This window comes from Kogia breviceps, chromosome 13 (assembly GCF_026419965.1).
Source record: "Kogia breviceps isolate mKogBre1 chromosome 13, mKogBre1 haplotype 1, whole genome shotgun sequence".
Lineage (NCBI taxonomy): Eukaryota > Metazoa > Chordata > Mammalia > Artiodactyla > Physeteridae > Kogia > Kogia breviceps.
Window position 1 is genome coordinate 69,925,192 of NC_081322.1, and position 25,528 is coordinate 69,950,719.

Sequence of the window (25,528 nt, forward strand, 5' to 3'; positions counted from 1 at the left end):
AACCAGAATACTGACAGAATTCTTGCTTTGAGCTTCTTACCATGATTCCTCAGCCACACATGGACAGCTGTGTTAGCCCGTTTGCAGTCTTCTAATTGGGCTCCTTTATCTGGGTTTTGTATTGAGCCAGGCATTTTCGAGCTTTCTCACAAATCTCTTTTTCAGATAGCAATGTAGAAACGAAATGTTTCCAAGGTGTTCAGTACCAGCTTAGGAGGCAATGAAAGCACCTTTCAGGGAATTCAGGTGGTATAGCGTTTCCCCACTGAAATATACATGGAAATACTATATTGGTTCTCTTGAGAGAAAAGACTATAAAGACTTTATGTCCCCATTGTTTTCCCCCAACTTTTTCTAAAGACTTTTTTTTCTATGGAAAGGGGCAAAATGAAGTTGTAGTTACCTTCTTACCTGAACTCAGGCAGTCTGACAGGTGTCATTAATGAAACTACATTTTCTGGTGCAGCATACAGTATAAATCAGGTCCTCGTACTCTAGTGGGTACCAGAAAGCAAACAGAATAGTTAAATATCTGTCATTTAAGAATAGGTTTAGATTGTTTCTAATTAAAGTTGGATGTTTCATACCACAAAAGGGATTTTATTGTTGTTTTTAACCAGTTGCCTGTTCTAAGAAATTTGATTCTATGATATGGAGTGTTTTCTTTCTTTTTTTCCCCCTTGCCATTATCAGTCTTATAAAGCAGTTTTCAGATGCTTCAGAAAAGCTGTTTCTATCATGGTCTTGTTATAACAGGTCTGCCTGCCTTAGTTGTGTCCATTGTTCTAGCAAGCAGAAACCAAAATGAAGTTTATGGAAAAGAGAGTTATGGAAAAGAACAAGGTGATGAATTGTAAGTAATAAAAGCTTGTTGGGAATTTATTTGTGATGAGTATATATCCTCTGTTTGCTGAAGTTTAGTGTGAGTTTCCATCCCAATAGTGAGTGAGCTTCTATTTTGGAAGGTTAAAGTGTATTTGCATGTCTTTGCCAAGGTCTCTGCTACACCACAGATGAATTCAGTTGAATGCTCTGAACTGTATGAGCTGCTTTTCCATATTAATGTTGTGCTTTCTCATCTGGGGGAATTCAAAAGTGTAAGATACTGTCTTCTAGACACAGAAGACCTATTCTATCTGAGGAGATTCTATAATACTCCCACCTCCTTAAACCACACACATCTTCGAGAGGGTTAAGTAGCAGCATCGGACAGTGAAGGATTCAATGCCAATATGAGTGTTGTGTGGAAGTGGAGAGAATGGATCTTGAATAATTTGGAAAATTCCCTTCAGACTGTGAGATCACTGAAGCTAAGATTTTTAAACTATTCAGTTTTGGCAATTAGTTCTCTTGTATTTTATGTAGTACATGGTACTCAATATTATTATTTGTTGATTGAATAAATTACTGAATGAATAAAGAGCTTACTCCTGACCGTGATGCCACATTTTTGTGCACATTTCATGGATGGATAAAAATTTTATATCCAGTCAGTATCCAATCCTGTTCCATTCCTCCTGGCATTCCCACTTATATTTCCAAAGTAGCAGTCAAAAGCCCCCACAAGAACTAGTGGGAAATAAAGGATCTAGGTCAGGAATTTCAGATTCTAGGGGAACTTCCATATGGAAAGAAAGATTAGCTCCAGGGACAAGCAGTGTCATTTTGGGGACCTTTAAAATAAGATATATTAAAAGTAGAAGTCAATACATATGTTCTAAATAAGGGAACTTAAAAAGTATGTGAGTCAACTCTTATAGAACTTTAAAGTATGACTTATTAAATTGTTGTGCCATCAATGACTTTCATTAATTGAGCATTTACTATATGCCAGAAATCAGGTTATAGGAGCCAAAGATGTTCAAGACAGCTTTTGCCTTTGTGAAGGTTGTGTTCCACCGTGAAAGACACAACCAAAATCATGACCATTTACAGTAGAATTTTAAGATTAATTTAATTGTCTTAAATAATTCTTCCAATTGTTTTTGGTACCTAAGAACTTCCATAGTATTAGTTAGGCACTGGGGCATCTACAAATTGCAGTATTTTAATTTTACTCTTAGTTCCCTTTAAAATTACTTTCATCGGTTTTCCGATCTATATCATTCTGAATATCAAGCGTATCCTTCCTGATCTCATACGGATGTTATGATTGATGTAAGCCTTTTAATTGTGCATGAGAAGAGTCAGCATAAGAATATCAGAATTCTACAATAAGGTCTCGCCTCAACTAAGCCAATTATATTAATAGGAATTATTTTGTCCTCAGTAATGGAATCCACAATTATGTGTGTCTTAAATTAGGATTTACTCTTCTCACGTGATAAGACATGATAAGATTTGGAAGAAGGCAACAACTGGCATTAATGTTGTGGCTGAAAATGTTAGGGCCAGCAATTCTGCAGCTCTCTTGGCCTTTCTTTCCTCGATATAAGATGATGACTGCAGCTGCAGAGCTTGCATTCATGTTTGAAGCAGAAAGAAGGAATAAGGGCTTTGCCAGTGGAGTCTGTCAAAAATAGGTGTCAAAAATCCCTTAGCAGACTCTGCTTCCATTATCATTTTGTAGAACCATGTCCACGTGGCCCTCCTTTAAATACAACGGAGATTGAAAAAGTTTCCCACCCTCAGGAGTGCAGGCGCATAAGAGAAAGGGTGTAGATGTCGTTTGGGGTGAGCCAAACAGAGTGCCTTCATGCCAAGTCAGAGTTCAGGAGACCACCTCGTTTTCTTAACTGTTGACTTAAATAACTAGTTATTAAGAGGATGACAATCCAAAACAAAGCAAAAACAAAACTATGTAAACATTGAGGAAGAAACTGAGGCCCAAGAAAACGAAGTGACTTTCTAAAGGCATTTGAGGAAGGCCCAGCTATGAAATCTGCAGAAGCCCAAACTAAGCCAGGAGGAGTCTTAGGTAAACAGGGCGTGATGATAAGTCTCGTTCTTTCTTGTCTCTTCTCCTTTAAGCTGTTGGATTAAAGATCCTGTCATATTTTATGTGACCTGTGCCGGGTATTTTGGACTCATGTTTTTCCTGAATGTCGCCATGTTCATTGTGGTGATGGTGCAGATCTGCGGGAGGAATGGCAAGAGGAACAGCCGGACGCTACGTGAGGAGCTTCTAAGGAGCCTGCGCAGTGTGGTCAGCCTGACGTTTCTACTGGGCATGACGTGGGGGTTTGCTTTCTTTGCCTGGGGACCTTTGAATGTCCCTTTCATGTACCTTTTCTCCATCTTCAATTCTTTACAAGGTAAGATAAATGGTAACCGCACCGTTTTCCCTTTCTCATTTTACCATATGTGCAGAGAGCTTCACTGTTGGACAGATACCATGCTAAGTTTCTGAGTCACTATCCCAAGTGCCGAGCACAGTTCCAGGCACAGGGTGGGTACTCGTGAAAAAGGCCTTGGATGGAGAGAAGAGGTAGAACGTCAGCTTGTTTATTTGTTCTCAGTGATATATATATATATATATATATACACCAAGCACCTAGAACTATGCCTGGAATATAGGAGGTGCTCAATAAATACATCTTGTGGCATGAGTGGATATGGGCAAGGAGGTGCCTAACGGGAAGTGTAAAGAGAGGCACAGATAACGTTTGCTTTCTTTACAGTTTTGCTGAGTGTTGGTGCTCTCCACGGAACCATGTGGGTGTAGTGCTCTTGGCCAGAAGAATCTTTAGACTCTGTGCAGGGACAGAGCAATTCACTTTGATTCCTTGGTTCCTTGGATTTCAGAAAAAATACCAACAATCTAGTTCAGAAATGCTTATTTTTTCATAAGATATGGCAGTCAATTCAACAATCCAACAAATGTCTTGCTCTGGTTAGAAATACAAGGCTTCCTTCAAGGAGCTTACTGTCATGCTTCAGATTCCGTAACACTTACCCTAGTGTACTGTAGGATGAATTTAACTTAAAAAAATTTTTTCTTTATTGAAGTATAATTGATTTACAATGTTGTGCCAATCTCTGCTGCACAGCAAAGTGACTCAGTTGTCCACATACATTCATTTTTTAATATTCTTTTCCATTACGATTTATCCCAAGAGATTGGATATACAGTAGGACCTTGTTGTTTATCCATTCTAAGTGTAATAGTTTGCATCTACCAACCCCAAAATTCCCGGTCCATCCCTCTCCCCTTTGGCAACCAAAACTCTGATCCCTATGTCTGTGAGTCAGTTTCTGTTTTGTAGATAGGTTCATTTGTGTGGTGTTTTAAATTCCACATATAGGTGATATCATATGTTTTTTGTCTTTCTCTTTCTGACTTACTTCACATAGTATGATAATCTCTAGTTGCATTCATGTTGCTGCAAATGGCATTATTTCGTTCTTTTTTTATGGCTGAGTAGTATTCCATTGTGTATATGTACCACATCTTCTTTATCCATTCCTCTGTTGATGGACATTTAGGTTGTTTCCATGTTTTGGCTATTGTGAATAGTGCTGCTATGAACATAGGAGTGCATGTATCTTTTTGAATTATAGTTTTGTCCAGGTATATGCCCAGGAGTGGGATTGCTGGATCATATGGTAATTCTATTTTCAGTTTTCTGAGGAACCTCCGTACTGTTTTCCATACTGGCTGCACCAACTTACATTCCCACCAACAGTGTAGGAGGGTGCCCTTTTAGGATGAATTTAACTTTTTTTTTTTTTTTTTTTTGCGGTACACGGGCCTCTCACTGTTGTTGTCTCTCCCGTTTCGGAGCACAAGCTCTGGACGCGCAGGCTCAGTGGCCAGGGCTCACGGCCCCAGCCGCTCCGCGGTATGTGGGATCTTCCCGGACTGGGGCATGAACCCGTGTCCCCTGCAACGGCAGGTGGACTCTCAACCACTGCACCACCAGGGAAGCCCTGGATGAAGTTAACTTTTAAGCTTAAGTGAACATAAAGTATTTTATTGAAAATTCAATAACATTCTATAAGACATTGGATATACCCTGTGTTGCTGATGAAACTCCTTTATGTTGGAAGCACCATGAAGCCTACACTCCAGTAGGAATGAGGTGACAAAGTTTGGAATCTTTTTGAGCAGGGCAGTATTACTGGCTTACCTGAAGCTACTGCTCACACACTTGAAGGTGTCTAGGGAAGGAAGAGCTGACGAAAGTTGAACAAATCTGAGCTGGGATGGAAAGTGTGAAAATCAGGTTTGTGCTTCTCACCAGGAGAGATGCCTAGGTAGGAACTCCCAACAGGTGTGTTCTAAGAAAAGTCTGTATTTACCTGCAGGAGAGTGTTTACTGCTTTGTATCATACGTATATGTTTTGCTTCTCCTCCTAGGTTTCCCACTAGCTCATGAGCTCCTGTAGGAAAACCTGTCACTTAGAAGGTGCTCAATAATTATTTGTTAAATCAATAACTGGATTGGTGGATGAAGAAGGGAGGGGCTTTGGGGATGGCCTAAATTCAATCTGAGACTCCTCCGTCATACATATGCATTAATTAGTTGAGCAAATTTTATTCAGATTCATTCTCCCATAACAGGGGAACTATGTAGGCTCATTATCGTTAGTGAATAAAATGATGTCTCAAGTGCACCTCTAGAAGTTGGAAACTGAAGAGGTAGCATATGAATACCTCTGTACTGGGATCCACCTTTGTAAAGTGAGTTTTCCTCTTTTTAATCTCTTCTATCATATACAACATAAACGTGCCTAGACAAATATTGACCAAAATGTCCATTAACATTAGAAAATTCCATGGTTTTATATTTCAGGATTGTATATGAAAGGCACATCAATCTGCCAGCCCAACCTTGTTTTTGCTTTTAGAATTTCCTGGCAGTTTCAGCAACCTTCAACAGTTACAGTTGTCTGTTCAGCTCTGTTTCCATTAATGAGAATCGGGATGTTTTATTTTTCCCAGCATAGGTCTTCTCTCAGGAGGGAAAAATGTTGTAAACCATCATCGAGTGAGTGTTCTTCATAAATCACTGACTTTTTAAGGCCGATTTTAAATGATATAAATTCAGAGCAGATTTCTGCACATCCAATGATATCAAAAACGCCTCCTAAAAAGGAAATTTAAATTAAAAGACAGTGATACAGAGCACATGCGTCTAACAATTCGTTACTGGCCAGGCTTGTACAGAAGCTTCAGAGGACACTATGGAAAGTCATTTAATGGTTTTTATTTGCATCATTTTCAGAACCTTCCATGGGAGACTAGGTTGTTGTTAAAAGTGTATGCTTTATTAAGAGAAGCATGTAGAATTTAGACAGTTTAAAGAAACAATTCAGTGAATGCATGTTGAACTCAGGCAAACTACATTGTCTCCACTTCTTTCTAATATTCTTTATTCCAGCAAAAAAATATGACTTGATCCCTTTGTCTCATGGAGCTTATATTGTAGTAAGAGAGACGAAGGTTAATCAAATACGTCACTGTATAAAGTGTACATGGTGGTGTTGAGAGTGCACATGACAGAAAGATGTGACGTCTAAGCTGAAATCGGAAGGATCAGTAGGAATTAACTAGGTGAGAGGTGGGAGTAAGTGAGGGAAAACTATTTCAGGTAGAGGGCACTTTGTGTGCAAAAAATTTGCTGTAGGGGCTTCCCTGGTGGCGCAGTGGTTGAGAATCCGCCTGCCGATGCAGGGGACACGGGTTCGTGCCCCGGTCCGGGAAGATCCCACATGCCGCGGAGCGGCTGGGCCCGTGAGCCATGGCCGCTGAGCCTGCGCGTCCGGAGCCTGTGCTCCGCAACGGGAGAGGCCACAACAGTGAGAGGCCCGCGTACTGAAAAAAAAAAAAAAAAAAAAAAAATTTGCTGTAGTTGGTGATTGTAGCACATACTCAAGGCATTAAAAGAAAGACCATATAAGCTGAGAACCCAGAAAGAGCAGGAGAGTGACAGAGCAGTGGGTGTGACACAAAAGGGAGGCAAAGGCTAGACCAGAAGGCTCTCTGTTTTGATCTTCATAAGGGCATTTGGAAGTCCTTGAAAGGTTTTAGGCCTGTGGAATGATATGATCAGATGTACATTTTGTAAAGATGAAGCTGGACATAATGTAGAGAAGGGATTAGAGCAGCCCAATAGATACTGTAGATGAGAGGCTATTGCAATGGTCTGGGTAAGGTAAGGTGTTTTAGACTATGGTGGGAATGGGGGAGCTAGAGATACATGAGCAGGGTCAAGAGAAATTTAGAAAGTGTGCTACTGCAAAACACTTATCATTGGCTTGGTCATTAAACTCTTATTTTTCTGCAGTGATTAGGATAAGAAAGCTTCATGTTAATGCGATATTGTAGTGAACTGAAGCCTGTCATTATAAGAATTAGCAATGGCTAAAGAGTTATAATGTAATGCAATATTCTGAAACCTACAACTATGCCAAAGTAAATTTTAATCTTCTCAGATGTGGCTTATAATTGAACATCTTAAAATCAGCAAGGTCACAAGTCACCCTGTAGTGTTACAGAGTTGGGACCTGTGAGGACAAGATGTGTTTGAGCAGTAGTGTCAGGACACGTGTATCAGAGGAGTGGCTTTTGCTAACAGATTTCTTTTCACTTTTGTGTATGTCTTTAAAAATTTTGTTCAAAGATGTTAAAAATTGGGCTTCCCTGGTGGCGCAGTGGTTGAGTGTCCGCCTGCCGATGCAGGGGACACGGGTTTGTGCCCCGGTCCGGGAGGATCCCACATGCCACAGAGCGGCTGGGCCCGTGAGCCATGGCCGCTGAGACTGCGCATCCGGAGCCTGTGCTCTGCAACGGGAGAGGCCACAACAGTGAGAGGCCTGCGTACGGCAAAAAAAAAAAAAAAAAAAGTTAAAAATCCATTTTATCTTTCAGGATTCTTAGGAATACATGTATGTATGTGTGTGTGTACAAAGACATATACATGTATAATTATGCCAGTACTCATATATCTGTATAGCTTATATATTAAAGTTTATATATATATAATATATATTTTTATTGTAGATGTTTTATTTTCAATATGTATTTTTATTTTTATATGAATTTTTATTTTTTAGGTACACTTATAATTATACAATTTAATTCCAAAAAATCATGGTAACTGGATATGATAAAATTCCTAGAGTCTGTGGCTCTAACTAAAAATTTACCTACTTGAATAAGCAAATGAAGTCACTTGAATCCAGGCATAAACCAAGTTTATTATTTTCTAATTTTCCACAGTATATTGCTTTGTTCTTTTTTCTTACCTACTTCATTTGATTGTTATATATTAATCATTTCACTGAATTTTTTATTCTAAGATGAAAAGATAAATATACCTTCTCTTAACATGGCACAATTATGTTTCTAACTCCTTTGCTGCTTTCCCAGGATGAAAGTGACAAATCATTTTATTAGAAATTTTAATTTTTTCTAAAGAATACAACTGGAGAAAATTATATGGTATACAAATTGCTATTCAAAAGAGAACAGATGTTTGATGCAAGTACATCGTAATTCACATGCCTGAGAACATTAGCCTGTACTTCAAGAAATATAACGTAATTCATCCTAAAGAAGTAAAAGGCAATTCTCTGGTTGCTGAGAAGATCTTGGCCAGGGTCCTCTTGGGCATCTATATCCCTTGGCAATATTGATGTGCTTGCAGGATTGATGTATTGCTCTGAGATGCAGCCTGTACACATTGCTGCTTCTTATACAAACAATGAACAGTATCTCGGAATGTATATTTTTTTCATTCCTGTACAAAAGTATTTGACACTTTTGATTAGATTAGGTTTTTCCAATATAGAGAGAGGTTTAACTCTCTTGACAAGTTCATCAGGATCTAAAGTCTAACCCCATACTGAGAGCTTAATCTTCAACTTCAGTTCTCCATGTACATGAAACAATATCGATTGTTTTGGGGGTAATCAGCCCATCTTCTGTATGTATATATGACAGCATAATACCATTCAGCATATGGTTGTGCAAATAGAAGCTGCAATGGCGAACACAGAAGGGTATCATCAGTCTACTCAGAGGTCATGTATGCCATTAATTCGTTCAGTAACCTTAAGATACCCAGAGCAACAGAAATCACATATTTGCATACTGCATTGTGGTTTACAAAGCCTTTCACATAACATCTGTGATCTGATATAATTCTTGTAGCAAATCTGAAAAGTAGGTACCCAGGAAAAAGGGTATTTGCTCCATTTTACAGACGAAGAAACAGGCTTAGAAGAGTTAATGACTTTCCTAAGATCAGTGTAATATTTATAACATAGCATATATGAAAATAGAAAGGCACATTATTAGGTGACAAAGCATGAGCCAAAAAAATAAAACAAATTACTGCCCTTTCAATTTTTTATTTCAAAGTTTCTAGGAAGTGAGCTCTGTCCTTTTAAAAAATTTGTTAACAAATGTACATTTAATGAATAAATGGAAATTTACTCTCTTACCCTTATTCAGCAAAAACCATTTATAGAAATATATTTATCATTATTGTTTTAATCCTATTGGTAAACTGAGAAAATTAAATAAAATTATGGGTTAGGAGCCTCCTGACGGTTCAGCTGGGCCATATCACATGTATAACAACACACACGGCGAATTGGCGCCAAGGTAAAGAGAGATGAACCATCTTTAAACCCGTTAGCATCTGAAATGGCATCATGTTGGCCAAGACATTACACACGGCAAGGAAATAAATTACTCATCTTTTGGCAGAGCATTTTGTGCCACAGAAAAATAATTTTCTAAAGGGCACCTTGTCGAATGAAAGGAGGATTCAAGGGGTTCCCAAAGAGAGTCATAAACTCTAGAGATTCCCCAGCCCAGCAGCCAGCTGGCTACGTCTGTGTGACAACAAAACAGATGAGCTGTTGGAAGATCTGGACTCAGGCTTGCTGGGAAGCTCAGAAGTTATCTAGATCGTTTTTGTCAAATTTCAGTTATCGAGACCATGTATCCTTTTTTGCCCAAACACCTGGTTTGATTAATTCTTGATTGATTCCATCTCACAGTTCCCTACTCCTTGGTCAGTTAAATAAAGCTGTATGGCGCTATGAGGAGTAAAAACCAATTATTCTGGTCCCTGGTCACAGCTTAAAGCCCTTTCCAGAAAACTAGAAGAGCATATTTTTCCAGGTGGTATGAAGAGCCTCTTTGAGGTACGTGGGTTTATATAAAGATTCTCAAAGGGGAAACATTTGATTGAAATGAGCATTGAAAGAGAGCAGAGATGGGGATTAGAATCAAACGGATTCCTTTGGATGCCAATGTAAAACTCTCTAAAGTTTTGTGATTTTAAGTGCTGCTTTGGGCACCAAAATCTGTAAGTAGATGGAAAAAAAAAAAAAAAAAAAAAACCCTCAAGACTGAAGAGGGACTAGCCCTCTGTTTTTTCACTTTGGCCTCCAAGTGCCCTTGGCTCTCCTGCTGCATTTCCTACTCCTCCTTCTTGCAGCGTTCGGAATTTCTTTCCACACTGCATGTGTGCTCTTCCAGATGTGGAGACCTTCCACATTTCCCACAGCTGAACTCTAAGAGGGATATTTTGTCCTAAAATAATCTTGGGATAATATTTATTGCCAGACTGATTTAAATTCATGTGAAAAGGGCTAGTTACTACAAATAGTAAAATAACCTATTATGAGAATCCTATTCTAATTTAAAATGGAAACATATCTCACGACTGAGGAATCTGCATGATACCTTGGAATTTTAAAATATGTTTATTCCAGAGAATTCTAATTTCTCACGCCTATTATCTGCTTTTGTCCCATAGCATCACAATTCATAGTGGGAGACAGAGCATGTAAATGACTTTGATCAAATAATTTTAGAGGAGATGTATCAGATTTTTAATCTAATTTATATACACGTCTCTTCAACCTAGTGGATGCCTGTATATTTACAGGCCGCTTGAAAGTAGGCAGTGTCATCTAATGCTATGTAATTATGATACAGAGCAGCACTGCACAATCTAAAAAATTCTTTTATTAAGTCCTTTTTTCTTAGCTTTAACCAGCTCCCATATGACTGTGGTCAGCATCAGAGCCTCAAAATAATTCACATCTTAATATCCCAGCAAGGCCAAAGGAGCAAATCCAAGAACTAGGTCTCTTCCAGTGTCCTCAAAACACCAGACATATGCTCTGAAGTTTTTCCTCTGATATATATGACATTTATAAAAACTTCTGAGTCTTAAGGGAAACAACATCTAGAAATTTTCGACTTCTGCATCAACTAAAAGAAAATCATTTGCTCGGTGTGGGACCCGAGAGTGAGTAATGCCAGGATTAATGCCGTAGAAGCAAAGTCCTTAATTGGAGTTTATAATCTTTTACAGCTCTGATACGTGAGTTTGTTAAACAATTGTTTAAGAAACACGTGGTTAGCTATATTTTCAGCTGCAGGACAAAAAGATCTCCAACAACAAATTCTGCAAATTCTGCCCCAGTTCACAAAAATAGAGTCAACCCAAGGCAGAGGATTCCTTCTCCAACCACAGACTTCTTCATCTGTAACCTATGATGACCTGACCTCAAGTTTCCATGCCTTTTGCTCTCTTTACTCTGAAACTGCCACCATCTTAAAGTCTTGAAAGATTCTCAAAGGGAAACCAATCCACATTTTATATATTCTTTGGTTATACACACTACCCGTGTTACAGAACATGTGTGCTTATTAAAGGGATTTTCTGTGTTAGCAAGCAGGTTAGGGACTTGGGGGTTTGTCGGTGAGGAAGGCTTTGAAAGGCAATCGGATTTAGTCAGTGTGAAGATGAGGTCTGAACCCAGTGTCTATTCTGTACTCCCTGGGAAGGTAGATCCACCTGCAGGTCCTGATTCTGAGGGGTTTTGAGTGTGGAGCAAAGTCTTCCTCTCACTCTGAGACTTGTCATGTCCAAGCTCCAGGCCAGGCTGCAAGTCGATTTCTTGTCTCCAGCTCTCCCTCCCCAACCCAGCTTCCCTCCTTGTCCACAGCACAGGGACTTTCAGGAGGGGTGTGTGTGGGTGTGTATTTTCTGAAATGAATGAAATTTGATTCATATTTATTAAAGCTTTCTTTTAAAATTAGAACTCCCCTATCCTATCTGATATCATCTTAGAGACAAATAACTAGGTCACTAGGATATATTTTCTTCACTAATTATTTTATTACTAATAAAGTATTATTAATAAGTAATATAATAATAAAATAAGTGTTTTACTTAAATAAATATGTATAAAATGATAAGTAAAAATAATAAATAAAATGGTACTATTACTGATTACTAATATTACTTAGGTCGTTGAATGCCTTATTTATACTTCTCAGAGGTAAATGTGTTTGAATTTCCCAGGAATGTTTTAATAGGCTAGTTGTCTATTCGAAAGCAGTGACCAAAATTTAGTCAGTATTTTCATAATGGCATTCCTCTATGAGTCAACATATGTAATGATTTTCAACCAGTAACTTCATTAGGAATTGATAGAGCACCTTCTAAGTAAGTGTCACGTACTCAGTGATGACCAAACAAGCCAAACTCAGAGGAGGAGAATCAGCCACGGTCATTTCACTGCAGTCAGGGCCCAGACGGTAGAAATCCAGCCCGCTCCTTTTTCTAATAGTTCACAGTAATGTAATTTATTCTGGAATAAAATTATGGGCCACTTTCAGCTAAGATATTGAAAAATAAAACATGCAAGCATAACCTTAGATCTATTTTGCAAATTTAGCTATACACATAAAAAAAAAGAGTACTTTCAATACTTTCCCCCCACTTTTCCAGTTATATATGCTACAGTGTAATTTACATTTTTCTTGATGAGTACTCCATACTCAAAAAGAACAGATAACTCTTAATGTCCCCTAAAGGTACTATAATCATTTTTACTTTTATGCTGTTCCATGCTAGACCCTTTGCCCCTTGAACGCAATGATCATCTACCTTGTTCCCCTATGAACTTCCAGCTCCTAAATCATGGTGCCTCCTGCTTAGCAGTGCTTAGTAGTCACTGAGTGGATTATCCTCTTGGAAACTTCCCTCATCTCCCTACCAGAAGGTTTCTTTAGGTTCAGTTTAAGCCCTTGCACCCTCCCTTATGTAGATAACCTGCTTAATATGGTGTGTCATTAAGGCAATACCTTGGCAACTAATTTGCGTACCTTTCAGAAACTTTTGCCTTAAATATATTTTCATTGTATTCCTGTGACTCCTTAATTTCTATTCTGCTCACTCCTATTTTTTAAGCCCCTACCCCTAAATACATTTAAGGCATTCAGATGTACATGTAAGTATTCAATTAACTCATGTAGAATAGATGCGCGATTAATCATGGTTACTATTCATTCATTCAACAAACATTTATGGAGTTCCCGCTTAGTTCCTGGCATCATTCTGGGAATGGCTAGTACAGCATTGGATAGACAAACATCCCTGTGCTCTTGGAGCTTATTATTTACTAGCAAGAGACAGGTAAGCAAAGAAATAAATGAATAAATTAGGAATACAAGAATATCAGGTAATGATCTGTGCTATAGTGAAAATAGGTGTGTGCAAGGGTGTGATCTAAAACATAAAAAATAAACAGTTGATGATGGCCTTTTTGAGGAGTTAACAATTGATCTGAGGCCTGAATGACAGGTAAGAACCTGTTAGGGAAAGCTTTGAAGGAAGAGCCTTCAAATTATTGGGCAGAAATGAGTTTGATGTGTTTGTTTGAGGGTAATGATGAAGAAGACTCCTATTTAGAATATCAGGGGTGTGAAATGCAACAAAATGGAGATACAGCCAAAGGAAGATGTCCTGCAAGCAGTGTAGGTTGGAATCCTGGTGGTGGTGGTGGGGAGAGAAGGCAATGGGGGCACATATAAAAAGTAGTGTATGGTACTTATACAGCATGATTAGTACCCACTGGAACAGTATAGCTGTAGAAAAGAAGGAAATCCAGGGCTGAGTCATGGATGTGTCAACCTTTAAAAGTAAAGCCGAGGGATGTGCTACAGAGACCAGGAAGCAAATTAAGAAGATGCCTAGGAGAAAATGGTACCAAGAATGTACTTCAGAAATGAGAGAGTGGTCAATTGTGTTGAGTACTGTTGAGAGATCTAGTAAAACAGGAATGAAAACTGAGTCAGCAATAGGGGAGTCCCTGTGACTTTCACAAGAGCAGTTGTAGTGACCTTGTAGATGTGGATAGTAGCCTATTTGGAGCATGTTGAGAAGAAGAGAAATGAGAAAAGGTAGAGACGGCGAAAGTTAACCATTTCAAGTTTTATTGAGAAAGGGAATGAAGAAGTGGAAGCTGGAAGAAGATTGAGGATCAAAGGAGAAATTTTTTGTTTGATTACTTAAAAGAGTTACTAGAGTATGCCTGTAAGTAATGGGAGTAACCCAAGTATGGAGGAATAGAGGGAGAAACTGAGGCAGCAAAGGGAGAGGAAAAAGGCAAAAGCAAATTCCTTGAAAAGTTCAAAGGGGTTGGTTCCCAAAGCACAAATGATACAATTAGTTTTTGATAGATGCAGGGAGTGACTAAATATGAAGACTACTTGACAATACAGAAATACGTCTGCGTTAAAGTATTGAGAAACTAAAGCAGGCCAGGTAGAGCCACATGAATTTGCTGGTTTGGGCCCATTTTTGACTTGTAAAAATACCACTTTTCTATGGCCCAACCTTACAATAATATGCTTACATAAAATAGCTTAGAATATACAAGTTGAAATAGATGATGAGCTCATGGATGTTTTCAGTTTTCTCTTCTTTTCTAAATTTTGTGAAATGTTTTCACGTAATTTTAAAACAGATATAAGGGAAATATAAATGTCTCTTCAATTGAATATTGCCTATTTCAGCTTAGTCTTTAGGTTAAGTCATAACGAATACCGAACAAAACAAAGACAGAATTAGATCCATGTCATTGTTCTAGTTTTATCGGAGCCTCCGTGTTCTGTTCTAAAGGATTAAAACATCTACTGCATACCTAAAGTTTCCTTAGGATCTGTTTCCTAGTGATTCGGATGTAAAATAATTTAAAATAAATCCATATGTTTTGTAAGATTTATCTTTAAAAATGTGTCCTTTGGCCTAATTGTTTATATTTTCTGTCGTCCCAGGCTTATTTATATTTATCTTCCACTGTGCTATGAAGGAGAATGTTCAGAAGCAGTGGAGGCGGCATCTCTGCTGTGGTCGATTTCGATTAGCAGACAACTCAGGTAAAGAAAGGAGCGTGCTGGTGATCGTTTTTTTCTTACATCGGAGAGTAGTTAGAAACCTTTGTCATTTTGATTTTCTGTGGTCTGAGCAGCCCAGTCCCAGTGGTAGCAAGTTGTAAAGGCAGAGTATATAAAGATGCTTAGTTGGAGCCTTAAGATTACTAGGCCTGCAAGAGATCTGAGGACTCTAGGCCTGACCTTCCTATTTTGCAAAGGAGGAGCATGAATTCCGGACAGGTTAAGTGAGTTGCCCAAGGTTTCATGTCTAATTTAACAACTCATATAGCCACTGTACCATACATACCTTTCCATATTTTTGAAGTCTTTAATTACATGACTAGTCAAAGAGATCTTTCTCAATATAAAAAATCCCGGAAGAAGAATATTACTTTTTTTTTAACCACCAGTGGTTACTTCTCCCCCTTAATATATTAAAGTATAATTTTAAACATAGGGTCAAAGTAAGAAACTTTTCTGTTTCTTCAGGTTGTTATTGTTGACATGTCAGACTCTTGTGTGAGTCACTGCCAGGGTGTCAGAACGTCTAACGCTCTGGATCAGTTACTTAAATAATGTGGTGATGATTCTTCAGGGCAGAGTATATGCCCCTTAAAGCAGACTCATGGAGAGATGTCATTTCTTTCAGACTGGAGTAAGACAGCTACCAATATCATCAAGAAAAGTTCTGATAATCTAGGAAAATCTTTGTCCTCAAGCTCCATTGGCTCTAACTCAACCTACCTTACATCCAAGTCTAAATACAGCTCTTCCACTTACTTGAAAAGGAATAGCCACACCGGTGAGTCATTCTGGCCATGGTAAAGATGTTCTCTGGGACATCTTTGTGAATATTTTGTCTTTTTAAAAAATATTACAACCAAAATTGAATCTATAGTGCCAGAATATCATTAACTCTGAATATTTTTGTAACTTCATTTGGTTTAAAACTTAATTTTCCTTAAAAGGTATGGTATCTTCTTTTAAAAAGTTATGTGTTTTTATTTTAAAAATACAGAAGTTGAGTTGTAGATTATTTCAGCATAGTAGGAAAGTTACTTGGCAAGTTGGCATGGGAACAGAAAGAAGTACCATCCAGCTTACATGTTACAGTTAAGACTTAAGTCCTTTGAAATATATACAAATATAAAATCATAATGTTGTACACCTAAAACTAATATAATGATATATGTCAATTATTCCTCAGTCAAAAGAGAAAAAAATACCTAAGTCCTTAACCATTGGAAAAGTTACTGGCAATTGCTCTTCAAATCACTGATTAAGTATGAAATAGGGAGCATCATACTTGGAAGGTGATACAGGATGGTGAGAAACGCCGTGTGTTTGTTCATCTATTCAATCTTCATGATATTTACAATGATCACGCTTTCTGACACCGAGCATGTCTGTGAACAATCCTGAAGACAGTGTGCAAATACAGGCGGACCTTGGACATACTGTGAATTTGGTTTCAGACCACTATAATGAAGCAAGTATTGCAATAGAGTCACACAAAGTTTTCGGTTTCCCAGTGCCTATAAAAATTATGTTTACACTATACTGCAGTCTATTAAGTGTACAGTACAATTATGTCAAAAAATGTACACACCTTAATTTTTAAAAGTACTTTATTGCTAAAAAAAATGCTTAGCCATCATCTGACCACACAGGGTTGCCACAAAACTTCAATTTATAAAAACTATAATTTATTAAAAATATAAAGAAGATGTGGCACATATATACAATGGAATATTACTCAGCCATAAAACAAATGAAATTGAATTATTTGTAGGGAGGTGGATGGACCTAGATTCTGTCATACAGAGAGATTAAGTCAGAAGGAGAAAAACAGATACCGTATGCTAACACATATATTTGCCTAAAAAAAGAAAAAAAAGATTCCGATGAACCTAGGGGCAGGACAGGAATAAAGACGCAGATAAAGAGAATAGACTTGAGGATGTGGCGGGGGAAGGGTAAGCTGGGACGAAGTGAGAGAGTGGCACTGACATATATACACTACCAAATGTAAAATAGATAGCTGATGGGAAGCAGCTGCCATAGCACAGGGAGATCAGCTCGGTGCTTTGTGACCACCTAGAGGGGTGGAATAGGGAGGGCAGGAGGGAGACGCAAGAGGGAGGAGATATGGGGATATATGTATACATATAGCAGATTCACTTTGTTATACAGCAGAAACTAACACAACATTGTAATGCAATTATACTCCAATACAGATGTTAAAAAAAATACTTTATGAAAGAAGGAAGCAAAAATAAAAAATAAAAACTGTAATCTCTATGAAGGACAACAAAGTGAAGTGAAATAAAATGACATAAGCCTGTGAAGACTATTTTGCAGTCCTTGATAGCCAGTGAGCAGTGTGAAAAGGTGTAATCCTTTAATAATTTCAATTGAAAATAGCAGAAATGCTACTTTCAAATACTAATTAAACCTCGAGCAATCAGCTCTCAACACTCAGCATCCAGCACTTTCCTAATTAAAGATGCTTCTAAAAGGATCATGGAAATAACTTTTAAATTTTGTATTTGTTTAGCTAATTAATGTAGGCAAAGGCGAATGGCACCAAAAAGATTCGTATTGGGCTTTTTGCAAGTAGGGAGTGATTTGTGTAATGTGTCTATAAATGTTCACAAGTGCAAACACTTGAATTTCAAATGACTCGTTTGTACATTTGAATCCTTCCACATGTCCTTGCTTGCGCCACTAGGGTCCCCACTGCCTGGGATTCAAGATAGCACTGTGGAAAAAAAGTATGAATGTTTACTGAGTTTTTAAATTCCAAGGTTAATTAAAGAAAGATCTGAAAACTTGGAGCAGCTTAGTACAGCAGTTTTTAAAGTTTCTTGGAGTCAGGGACATTTTGGGGAATTGAATAAAAGCTATGGATTCTCTCCCAGCCTTTGAGTCCTGCACACAAACAGTTTTGCCTAAAATTAAGAGGTCTGTGCACTCCTGCTCGAAACACCTGTGTAAGAAAATTAATAACAGGTATATAGTCTGAGATAGATAATTCTACCTAATTGGTAGTTCCCTGGCACAAAACATCTTGTACAGTTGACTCTTGAACAACACAGGTTTGAACTGTACAGGTCCACTTAAACACAGATTTTTTTCAGTAGTAAAAACAACAAATAGTAGTACATGATCCGCAGTTGGCTGAATACGTGGATACAGAACTGCAGCTACAGAGGAACCTCAGACACAGAGGGTCAACTGTAAATTATCCTCCGATTTTCAACTGTGCAGGAGGGTCAGTGCCCCTAACCCTTGCCATTGTTCAAGGCTCAGCTGTACTTATAGTGAGTGAATTTTTTACTTTATTTAATCAGCCTTAAAATCAGATACTCATTTTGTTTCCCCTTCTAAAATGCAAATACTTAATGCATTGTAAGTCAGTTGTGAATGAATAGAAATTAGACCAATTGAACTGTTTTCCTCTTAACACAGCTAATAGTTGGCCTAAAGAACCACTATTAAGAGGTGAAAGAAGATATCAAAGTACATAATTTGGAACAGAGGACATTTTGGAAGTATTAAAATATTTGGAAATAGTAAGCATCATGGGGAAAACTGACTAGAAGATAAAATGAATTGCAGAAATGGGGGTACCTAAGGAAAACTTAACTATTTCAAAATCTGTGTATTTTTTTTTTAAGAATTCATTAATGTTTTTCTGTTTCTTTTAAAATCCTTGGGGTTAAATGGGGTTTTGTCAACAAGTATAAGGATGTAGTCAGCTGTATGACATTACTTCCATGGTATAATAAATTCTAGTTTCCAATCAGCTGACGTACAAACGGTCTTCTGCGACCTAGCCAGTCCTCAGTGAAACTGCTGATGTACTTGGGTCACTCAGGGTATGCAAAAAGTCACTGCATAGCATCATGGATATCTAGATGGTTTATTTCTTGGCATTGATTCATATGTTTATGGTGTAGATAATGTCTTCTAAGAGCATTCCTTCAACAAAAGTGGATCATTCAGGTAAACTTTTATTACTTCTTTGAATGCATGATTTTTTTGCAAGGTAGTAAGAGAATATTTGCATGGATTAAACTAAGACTCTTGCCGCACCAGCAAAATTGCTTGTTCTTTACCATACTTCTCAGCTAGCACAAGGAAATTCCTGCATTGAGCTGGAATTTCTGAAATTTCAAATGGTCCTGTGCTGTGCTGGCTCTTCTCTGCATGGGGGTGTCTGCAAGCCTCTCCTCCTAGGAAATGTACCATGCTCTGGAGTTAGTGGGTCACATTATCAGGTAAAATAATGAAAAAAGAAAAAAGCAGTACTTGAGAGGTTTGTTATAGAACAGAGTGAAATTCTTTACTTTTTCACTGCTCTTATGAATTACTGGATATGTCAGGGTCCATTCACAGAAGTCATAAAAGAGAAATTGTCGATTCCAAGCCTGCTTTTTGAGGACTTTTGTCTGCTTGAAATTTAAGCATAGGTCAAACAATAGTTCATTTCCCTAGCCCCTGGTTTTCAAACTTGCAGCCATAATCAAAATCTATATTATCCACAATATAATAGCTACCCAGAGGACTGGGAATAGCATATATATTGAAATACAAACCTTGCTCAGAATTTTGCCTTCTTAGACTGTGAAGACCCAGAAAATTGGGTCACGTATTTGGAATGGAGCTGGTCAAAATCTCTGAAAAAGTATGTGACCCTGGAAGTTGTCAGTGAAGCAGAATGATTGTATCCTTGAAGTTTCTTTGAGGATGTGTGGCTTTCTAAAAACATGAAGTACAAATTGTTCATGATTGAGATTTAAGTCAATAGGAAAATTCCCAACAGAAAACCAATGGCTAGTGATCGTATGAACTAAAGGAAAGCACAGAATCAATCAGCTTGCTGAGAGCCGAATGGGGCGGGGCCCTTATAAAATGACTCCCTGAGCTTTTTTCTCACCAATCCTGGGACATAATTTTTCCACCATGCTTCGGTCTGCCCACTCTTTCCAAAGGCCGTCTGTTCTCTTTTGCTTCCTTTAGTGAGATGGACACTCCATTTTCTATTTTAGCCTTCATTTTATTTAGTGTCTGCTCCAACACCAAGACCACAGTTGAACAATTTGAGCCGTTTCCAAAGACAACAGATAAAATGATGGTGGCTTTTACCAATTATTGAGGATTTTTAATGTTATGTCAGTTACTGGGTCAAACTTACTCAAAATATAGAACACCCAGAGTGAACATTCCAATTTTTCAGTCATGATTCCTAGAAGCAGGTTTTCATGATAGAGTTTTTGCCTCTTGCACAGTGAATAGAAAAGATACAACTGTAGGGAACTGAGTACTTTGTAGAAGGTCATTTGCTCTTTCATTGATGTGACATCTCTGTAGTTAATTTTAAGACAGCATTTTTCTCCAAAATGTGGAAAGCAGATACCTACAAGATACATGAAGACAGCCATATGTATTTGTAGATAATAGTGCTTAGCTGAGTTTCAGGGCACTAGCTGTACCACTTTTAGAAAGCTTTGGGTCTAGAAAAATAATGTTTAAATATGTGATATTGGGAAATTCAGAACAGAAATATATTTAGCAGTCCTTTATTGCTATCAATTGCTCTGATATTAGTGCTGCCAGCAATAACATCATTCTGAGACTGTAGCATAAAGAAAATATATACTTAAAATAATTGTGATAAAGATAATTTTGATTTTTATAATTTAAAAATAATTAATAAAAGATACCTTTTTTTCTATATTGCAATCATTTCACAGGTTTTTTACATGAGAAAATGCATTCAAAATAGCCTTTATGTTTTATTCACTTGTCTTTTCCAAAATTCTTTAAATTATATTTTATTAAAAATTGTATTATGAAAAGTGTCAAACATATGAAAAATAGAGAGGATAATATAATGAATCTCCTTGTTCATATCAACTCATAGCCACCTACCCATTTTCCCTTCCCTGTATTATTCTGAAAACATATCATAGACATCATATCATTTCTTCCACAGATATTTCAGCACCTTTTAATTCATTTGTTATATAATCTGTTACTACCTTGTTTGATTGATATGCCACATATTTTTTGCAGCAATTTTCTGATTATTCTATTCACTGACTCTTTGAAAAATACCACTTACAAGAATAGTCCTTAAAACAACTCCCAACACAAATTACTAGAAGGCACATTAACATTCTTTCATATGCAAGGATGTACTTTGAAGATGAAAAACATGAAATTTTAGTGCTGCCTATTACCTAAACTAAGAAAGAACCAGAGCTTCATTTCCTTTGTGATCTTCTTTAATGTGCAAAATAGAGCGTCCAGAACAGTAGCCCTTAGGCATGTCACCAGCTCATCTTGCAGCCTAATTTCTTGTATCATTTCTTGCAGACAATGCTTCCATGGACAAGTCCTCATCAAAACTGACCCATGCTGATGGAGAACAAACATCAATCATCCCTGTCCATCAGGTCATTGATAAGGTCAAGGGTTATTGCAATGCTCGTTCAGATAATTTCTATAAAAATATTATCATGTCAGACACCTTCAGCCACAGCACCAAGTTTTAATATCTTTAATATAAGAAAGAGACATCAGTCTGCAGCAACGTGAAGATGTGCAAGCTGTGAAAACTATGACTAGCAGATGTAAACGTGGTATTACCTAGGTAACTGCATATATATGAAGAATGTGTTTTGTGAAGAAGGCTTTTATGAAATTCAAAATCTGTCTTTTCAGTGTATTTCTTCCATGGGGGAGTTTCCACCATCACTAAACTTCAGTACTAAGAGCAGCATGACTCAGTAGCCACAGGGGATAGGAGTTTTTAAATATATGATTGAATGGATCAATCAGAACTTGGGCTGTGGGGTGGAATATTATAATTAGAGGGCAAGAGACAGGCCGAGCTTGGGACAAGCTCTAGTTTAGAGCTCATTCACACCCCACATAATAATTAGATTTGGATATGGCCATTTGCTCCATCATCTTTCTCTGCAATCAAAAGCATACTAATATTTATAACTATCTTGGATGCCCACAGGTCCCATCTCAGTGCTAGTTTCTATGAATGCATTAGCATTTCCTCTTTTTTAATGAAATTTCAACCACAGATACAAAAGAATATTTAATGTCTGACTCAAACTTTAGAAAGGAATTTTTTCTTATTATCTCAGATGTTTAACCCTGAAGACCACAACATGCTTAAGAAAGAAAGAAATCCCAAAATTTTGACGTAGTTCATATGAGGCCGTGTTATTTCACTTATTCTATTCAAGACACAAGGCTTAAGCATCATCATTAATTATAATTGAGTCCTATACATTTGAATCAAGTTTACTGTTGATGTTCCATTAGAGTGGAGCTCCCAGGAGCTGAAGAATGACCCTCTTACACCTCTGCTTTTGCTGCTCTACTGTATTGAGCTGCGGGCTCATGGGAGGAATGTGGATTTCCATTAGGAATGCTGTGTACAGTAGTCTCTCCCTTTCGGGAAAAACAACCATTGAGACTCTATGGTCTTGCCTTTGCTCCAGAGACTTTTTAAGACATTTCCATTTGCACAAATGAAAAGCCTCGTACTTCCTCTTTCCAGAGTTTTGTTCCAAAGAATATAAACTGAGACTTAGGTGGGTGACTTATCATAATCAAAATAATTTATAAATGTGTGGGTCTACACTTGCCAGTCTGCAAACTATTTGTACATAAGTCCTCTGATTATAAGAGCCAGAGGAGGTCTGGCAAGACAGATGGGGTGTTATTTATGGATTAGGTTTCTGCATATAAGCCATGCATAATATTAAGCAGCTTAACCTAACTGTCAAACTATCCTGAGTAATAAGCTTGCTAGTGAATGTGTAAGAGACCACATTTTAATTGTTCTTAAATGACGGACTCCTATCCAGTTTCTTAGAAATTGGTCTCGGTACATGCTGTACCTTTACATTTGCTCTTGGTTATCTGAGACGTTTCAGGTTCTGGGAGGTGGCAGCCTACGTGATGAGAAGATTAGACATTCTGGCAGAACCAAACTGATTAAAGGCAGAAGCCAGACTGAGTACCTGGGGACCTTTCTCTCTGTGCGGGAAGCAGGTAGCTCTCAGCCTGAGACACAGGAAAGCTTTCAGGCTATGCAGCAAACAAGGGGCCTCTCAGCTTTTGCTTATCTTCAATCACGAAGCTTTTGGCCAGACTTAAATGGATGATAATGTGCTAATGGGTTTTCATACTGTTCCATTTTGTAGCATCCTGGAATACTGTTCTGGAAGACAGGAGCATGGCCCAGCTTGGCCTTCACAGGGGAGGTAGAAGGAAAGGATAGTAAATCTAAGGTCACTAAGACCCTACAGTAGAGCCATGTCCTTTTCTCTAGGCATATATATTAACAGGCTGCTTATTTGGGCAGAGGTTACATCTAGATGAAAATTAACCTTAAATAGTCACTGAATCTTCATATACTTTCCCCCAAGCCTTAGAGATGGTAGAATTTAATTAGCTTTCGACTGTGAGATTTCTACCCCAAGTGCTTATTTAGTTAAAAGTAATTAAGAGATAGCTTTAAAAATAGCTTTGATTTCTACTCTTATTCATCCAGATCTGGGAAAACTTTTTTTTTTTTTTTCAAATTTGACAACAATATCAGCTCCACTTTATAAATTTCCAGTAGTCAGGTAAGGGGAAAAAAATGGATAAACAGCTGAATAGAAACACTTGCAAGTGGACTTAAAAGACTGAGTCAAATTCTACCCTCAGCTCTGCTCATGCAGTGCTCACCTTCATCTAGCGCCCCCCTCAGAACAGAAATACAGGAATTTAGCTGTGGAGCCAAAATTTAGTCGAGCTTAACTTTGAGAATAATATCAATTTACACTCTCTGGGGTATTTTGGGTTGTTTTTTATTTTCTTCTTTTTCCTTTTTTTTAACATTATGTTAGAGTCAGTCTAAGATCCTGAGATATTTTCCATTGTTGTCACGATGACTTGCATTGTAAAGCTTTTATTTGTTCAGTGTTGGCTTAGACTCTTTTGTATATATTTATTTATTTGTGTTTATAAATGTGAGCTTGTTTTATATCTTACATTTCTATTGCCTGGCTTTGTTCTTTTAATTAACTTTTTATCAGAGAGACTGTATATATTTTTTTCTAAATACTTTGTGGAATAGTTTTCCGTAGCAGTACTCTGAATTTGATGAATAAAAAGTGACTGTGAGGGCAAATTAGAATTAGTAGTAAGAAGCTACTATACCCGATTTGCCGTTTTACTTAAATAGAAAATGTTTTTCAAATAAATACTTATGTTGTTTGTGATCCAAATTATTCAATTCCTTTATGAGTGAATGTTTTTATTTCTGACTCTTAAATGGGAAAAGATTATTTGACAACTGGAAAATAACCTGGCAGCAATTAAGCTAGTGACATGGGGCTACTTTGCCAAAACATTAAAAATGAATATTTTAGAAAGATTCAGTTCACTGGGGATTAATGCATTTTGAAGTTCTTAGATTTTCTTAAGATGACTGATGCAAAGCCAAGCTCTGTGGCAAATTAAAAGTAATGTAGGTTTCCTTTCTGGGAAGTCTTCAGCATCTTGAAAGGGAAACAAATCAATAATACTACATAGAAGTTAGGTCATGGGATATTTTTTGTCACATTTATAGGAGGCTTAGAAAATGCCAGAATTTAGCCAACTTGACTTGCATGGGTAGAACAGAACCTCCTCCCTTCCTTTTGCTGTGATTAGTTAGGATAACTCTCTTCTGCAGAAAGCCAAGGCCCACGCTGGCTCACGGCCCTACTCAGTGCTACGCTGTGAGGCTTGTTGGCTGGTCACTGCTCACTCAGGGCTTCTGAGCCAACATTCACAACTCCTGGCCAAGCCGTGTTAGGAAAACAGGCAAACATTTGCCGAAGCTTCATTTGCAGTTACATACAGCAGGTTAAAGCTGAGGGAGCAGCAGTGAGAAGTAGGTGGGAAACACTTATTTGATTTGCAGGCTGACCTGTGTTTGTAGCAGTTTGAAATCTGAAGGAATTGGGCTTTCTAAATACCGTGTTTGGGAAGAATACTGGTGTTTCCAGTCGAGTAACATTCTATTTTTCTTGTATAGAAGCACTAAATCTCTCTCCCTCTTTCTGTCCCCCTCCCTCCCTTTCTCTGTCTACCTCCCCCCAACTTTCCTGCTTTTCTCACTTCTTCCCTCTTTCTCTCTTCCTTTCCTCCCTCCCTCCTTCCCTCTTCATCTCGAGGAAGAATACTTAACCATTTTCTTTTTATGCTTCCCTAGAGAAAAAATAAGAATGAATGTGAAGGTGCAAGGGTGAGGATGATGAGAATCACAGGGACACGGTTAGCCCTGGCAAAGGGAAGAGGCATAGCTTTCTTCTGAGCTTGAAGAAC

The 25,528-nt window shown here is 37.8% G+C and overlaps 1 protein-coding gene across 5 annotated transcripts in view; it reads left to right on the top strand.

The window, feature by feature from the left end:
• The window catches only part of ADGRG6 (adhesion G protein-coupled receptor G6), a 136,260-nt gene extending 114,405 nt beyond the window's left edge, over positions 1 to 21,855 (top strand). For 3 of the 5 annotated variants that reach the window (XM_059082950.2, XM_067010909.1, XM_067010910.1), the window contains 6 exons: positions 757 to 853; positions 2,971 to 3,254; positions 15,038 to 15,139; positions 15,786 to 15,938; positions 19,099 to 19,144; positions 21,521 to 21,855. In XM_059082950.2, the coding sequence (XP_058938933.1) occupies positions 757 to 853; positions 2,971 to 3,254; positions 15,038 to 15,139; positions 15,786 to 15,938; positions 19,099 to 19,112 (650 nt within the window). In that variant the 3' untranslated portion in view covers positions 19,113 to 19,144; positions 21,521 to 21,855. The remainder of the gene's footprint in view (positions 1 to 756; positions 854 to 2,970; positions 3,255 to 15,037; positions 15,140 to 15,785; positions 15,939 to 19,098; positions 19,145 to 21,520) is intronic. The other 2 variants (XM_067010908.1, XM_059082952.2) reach the window with 1 other exon arrangement.
• The last annotated feature ends 3,673 nt before the right edge of the window (positions 21,856 to 25,528 follow it).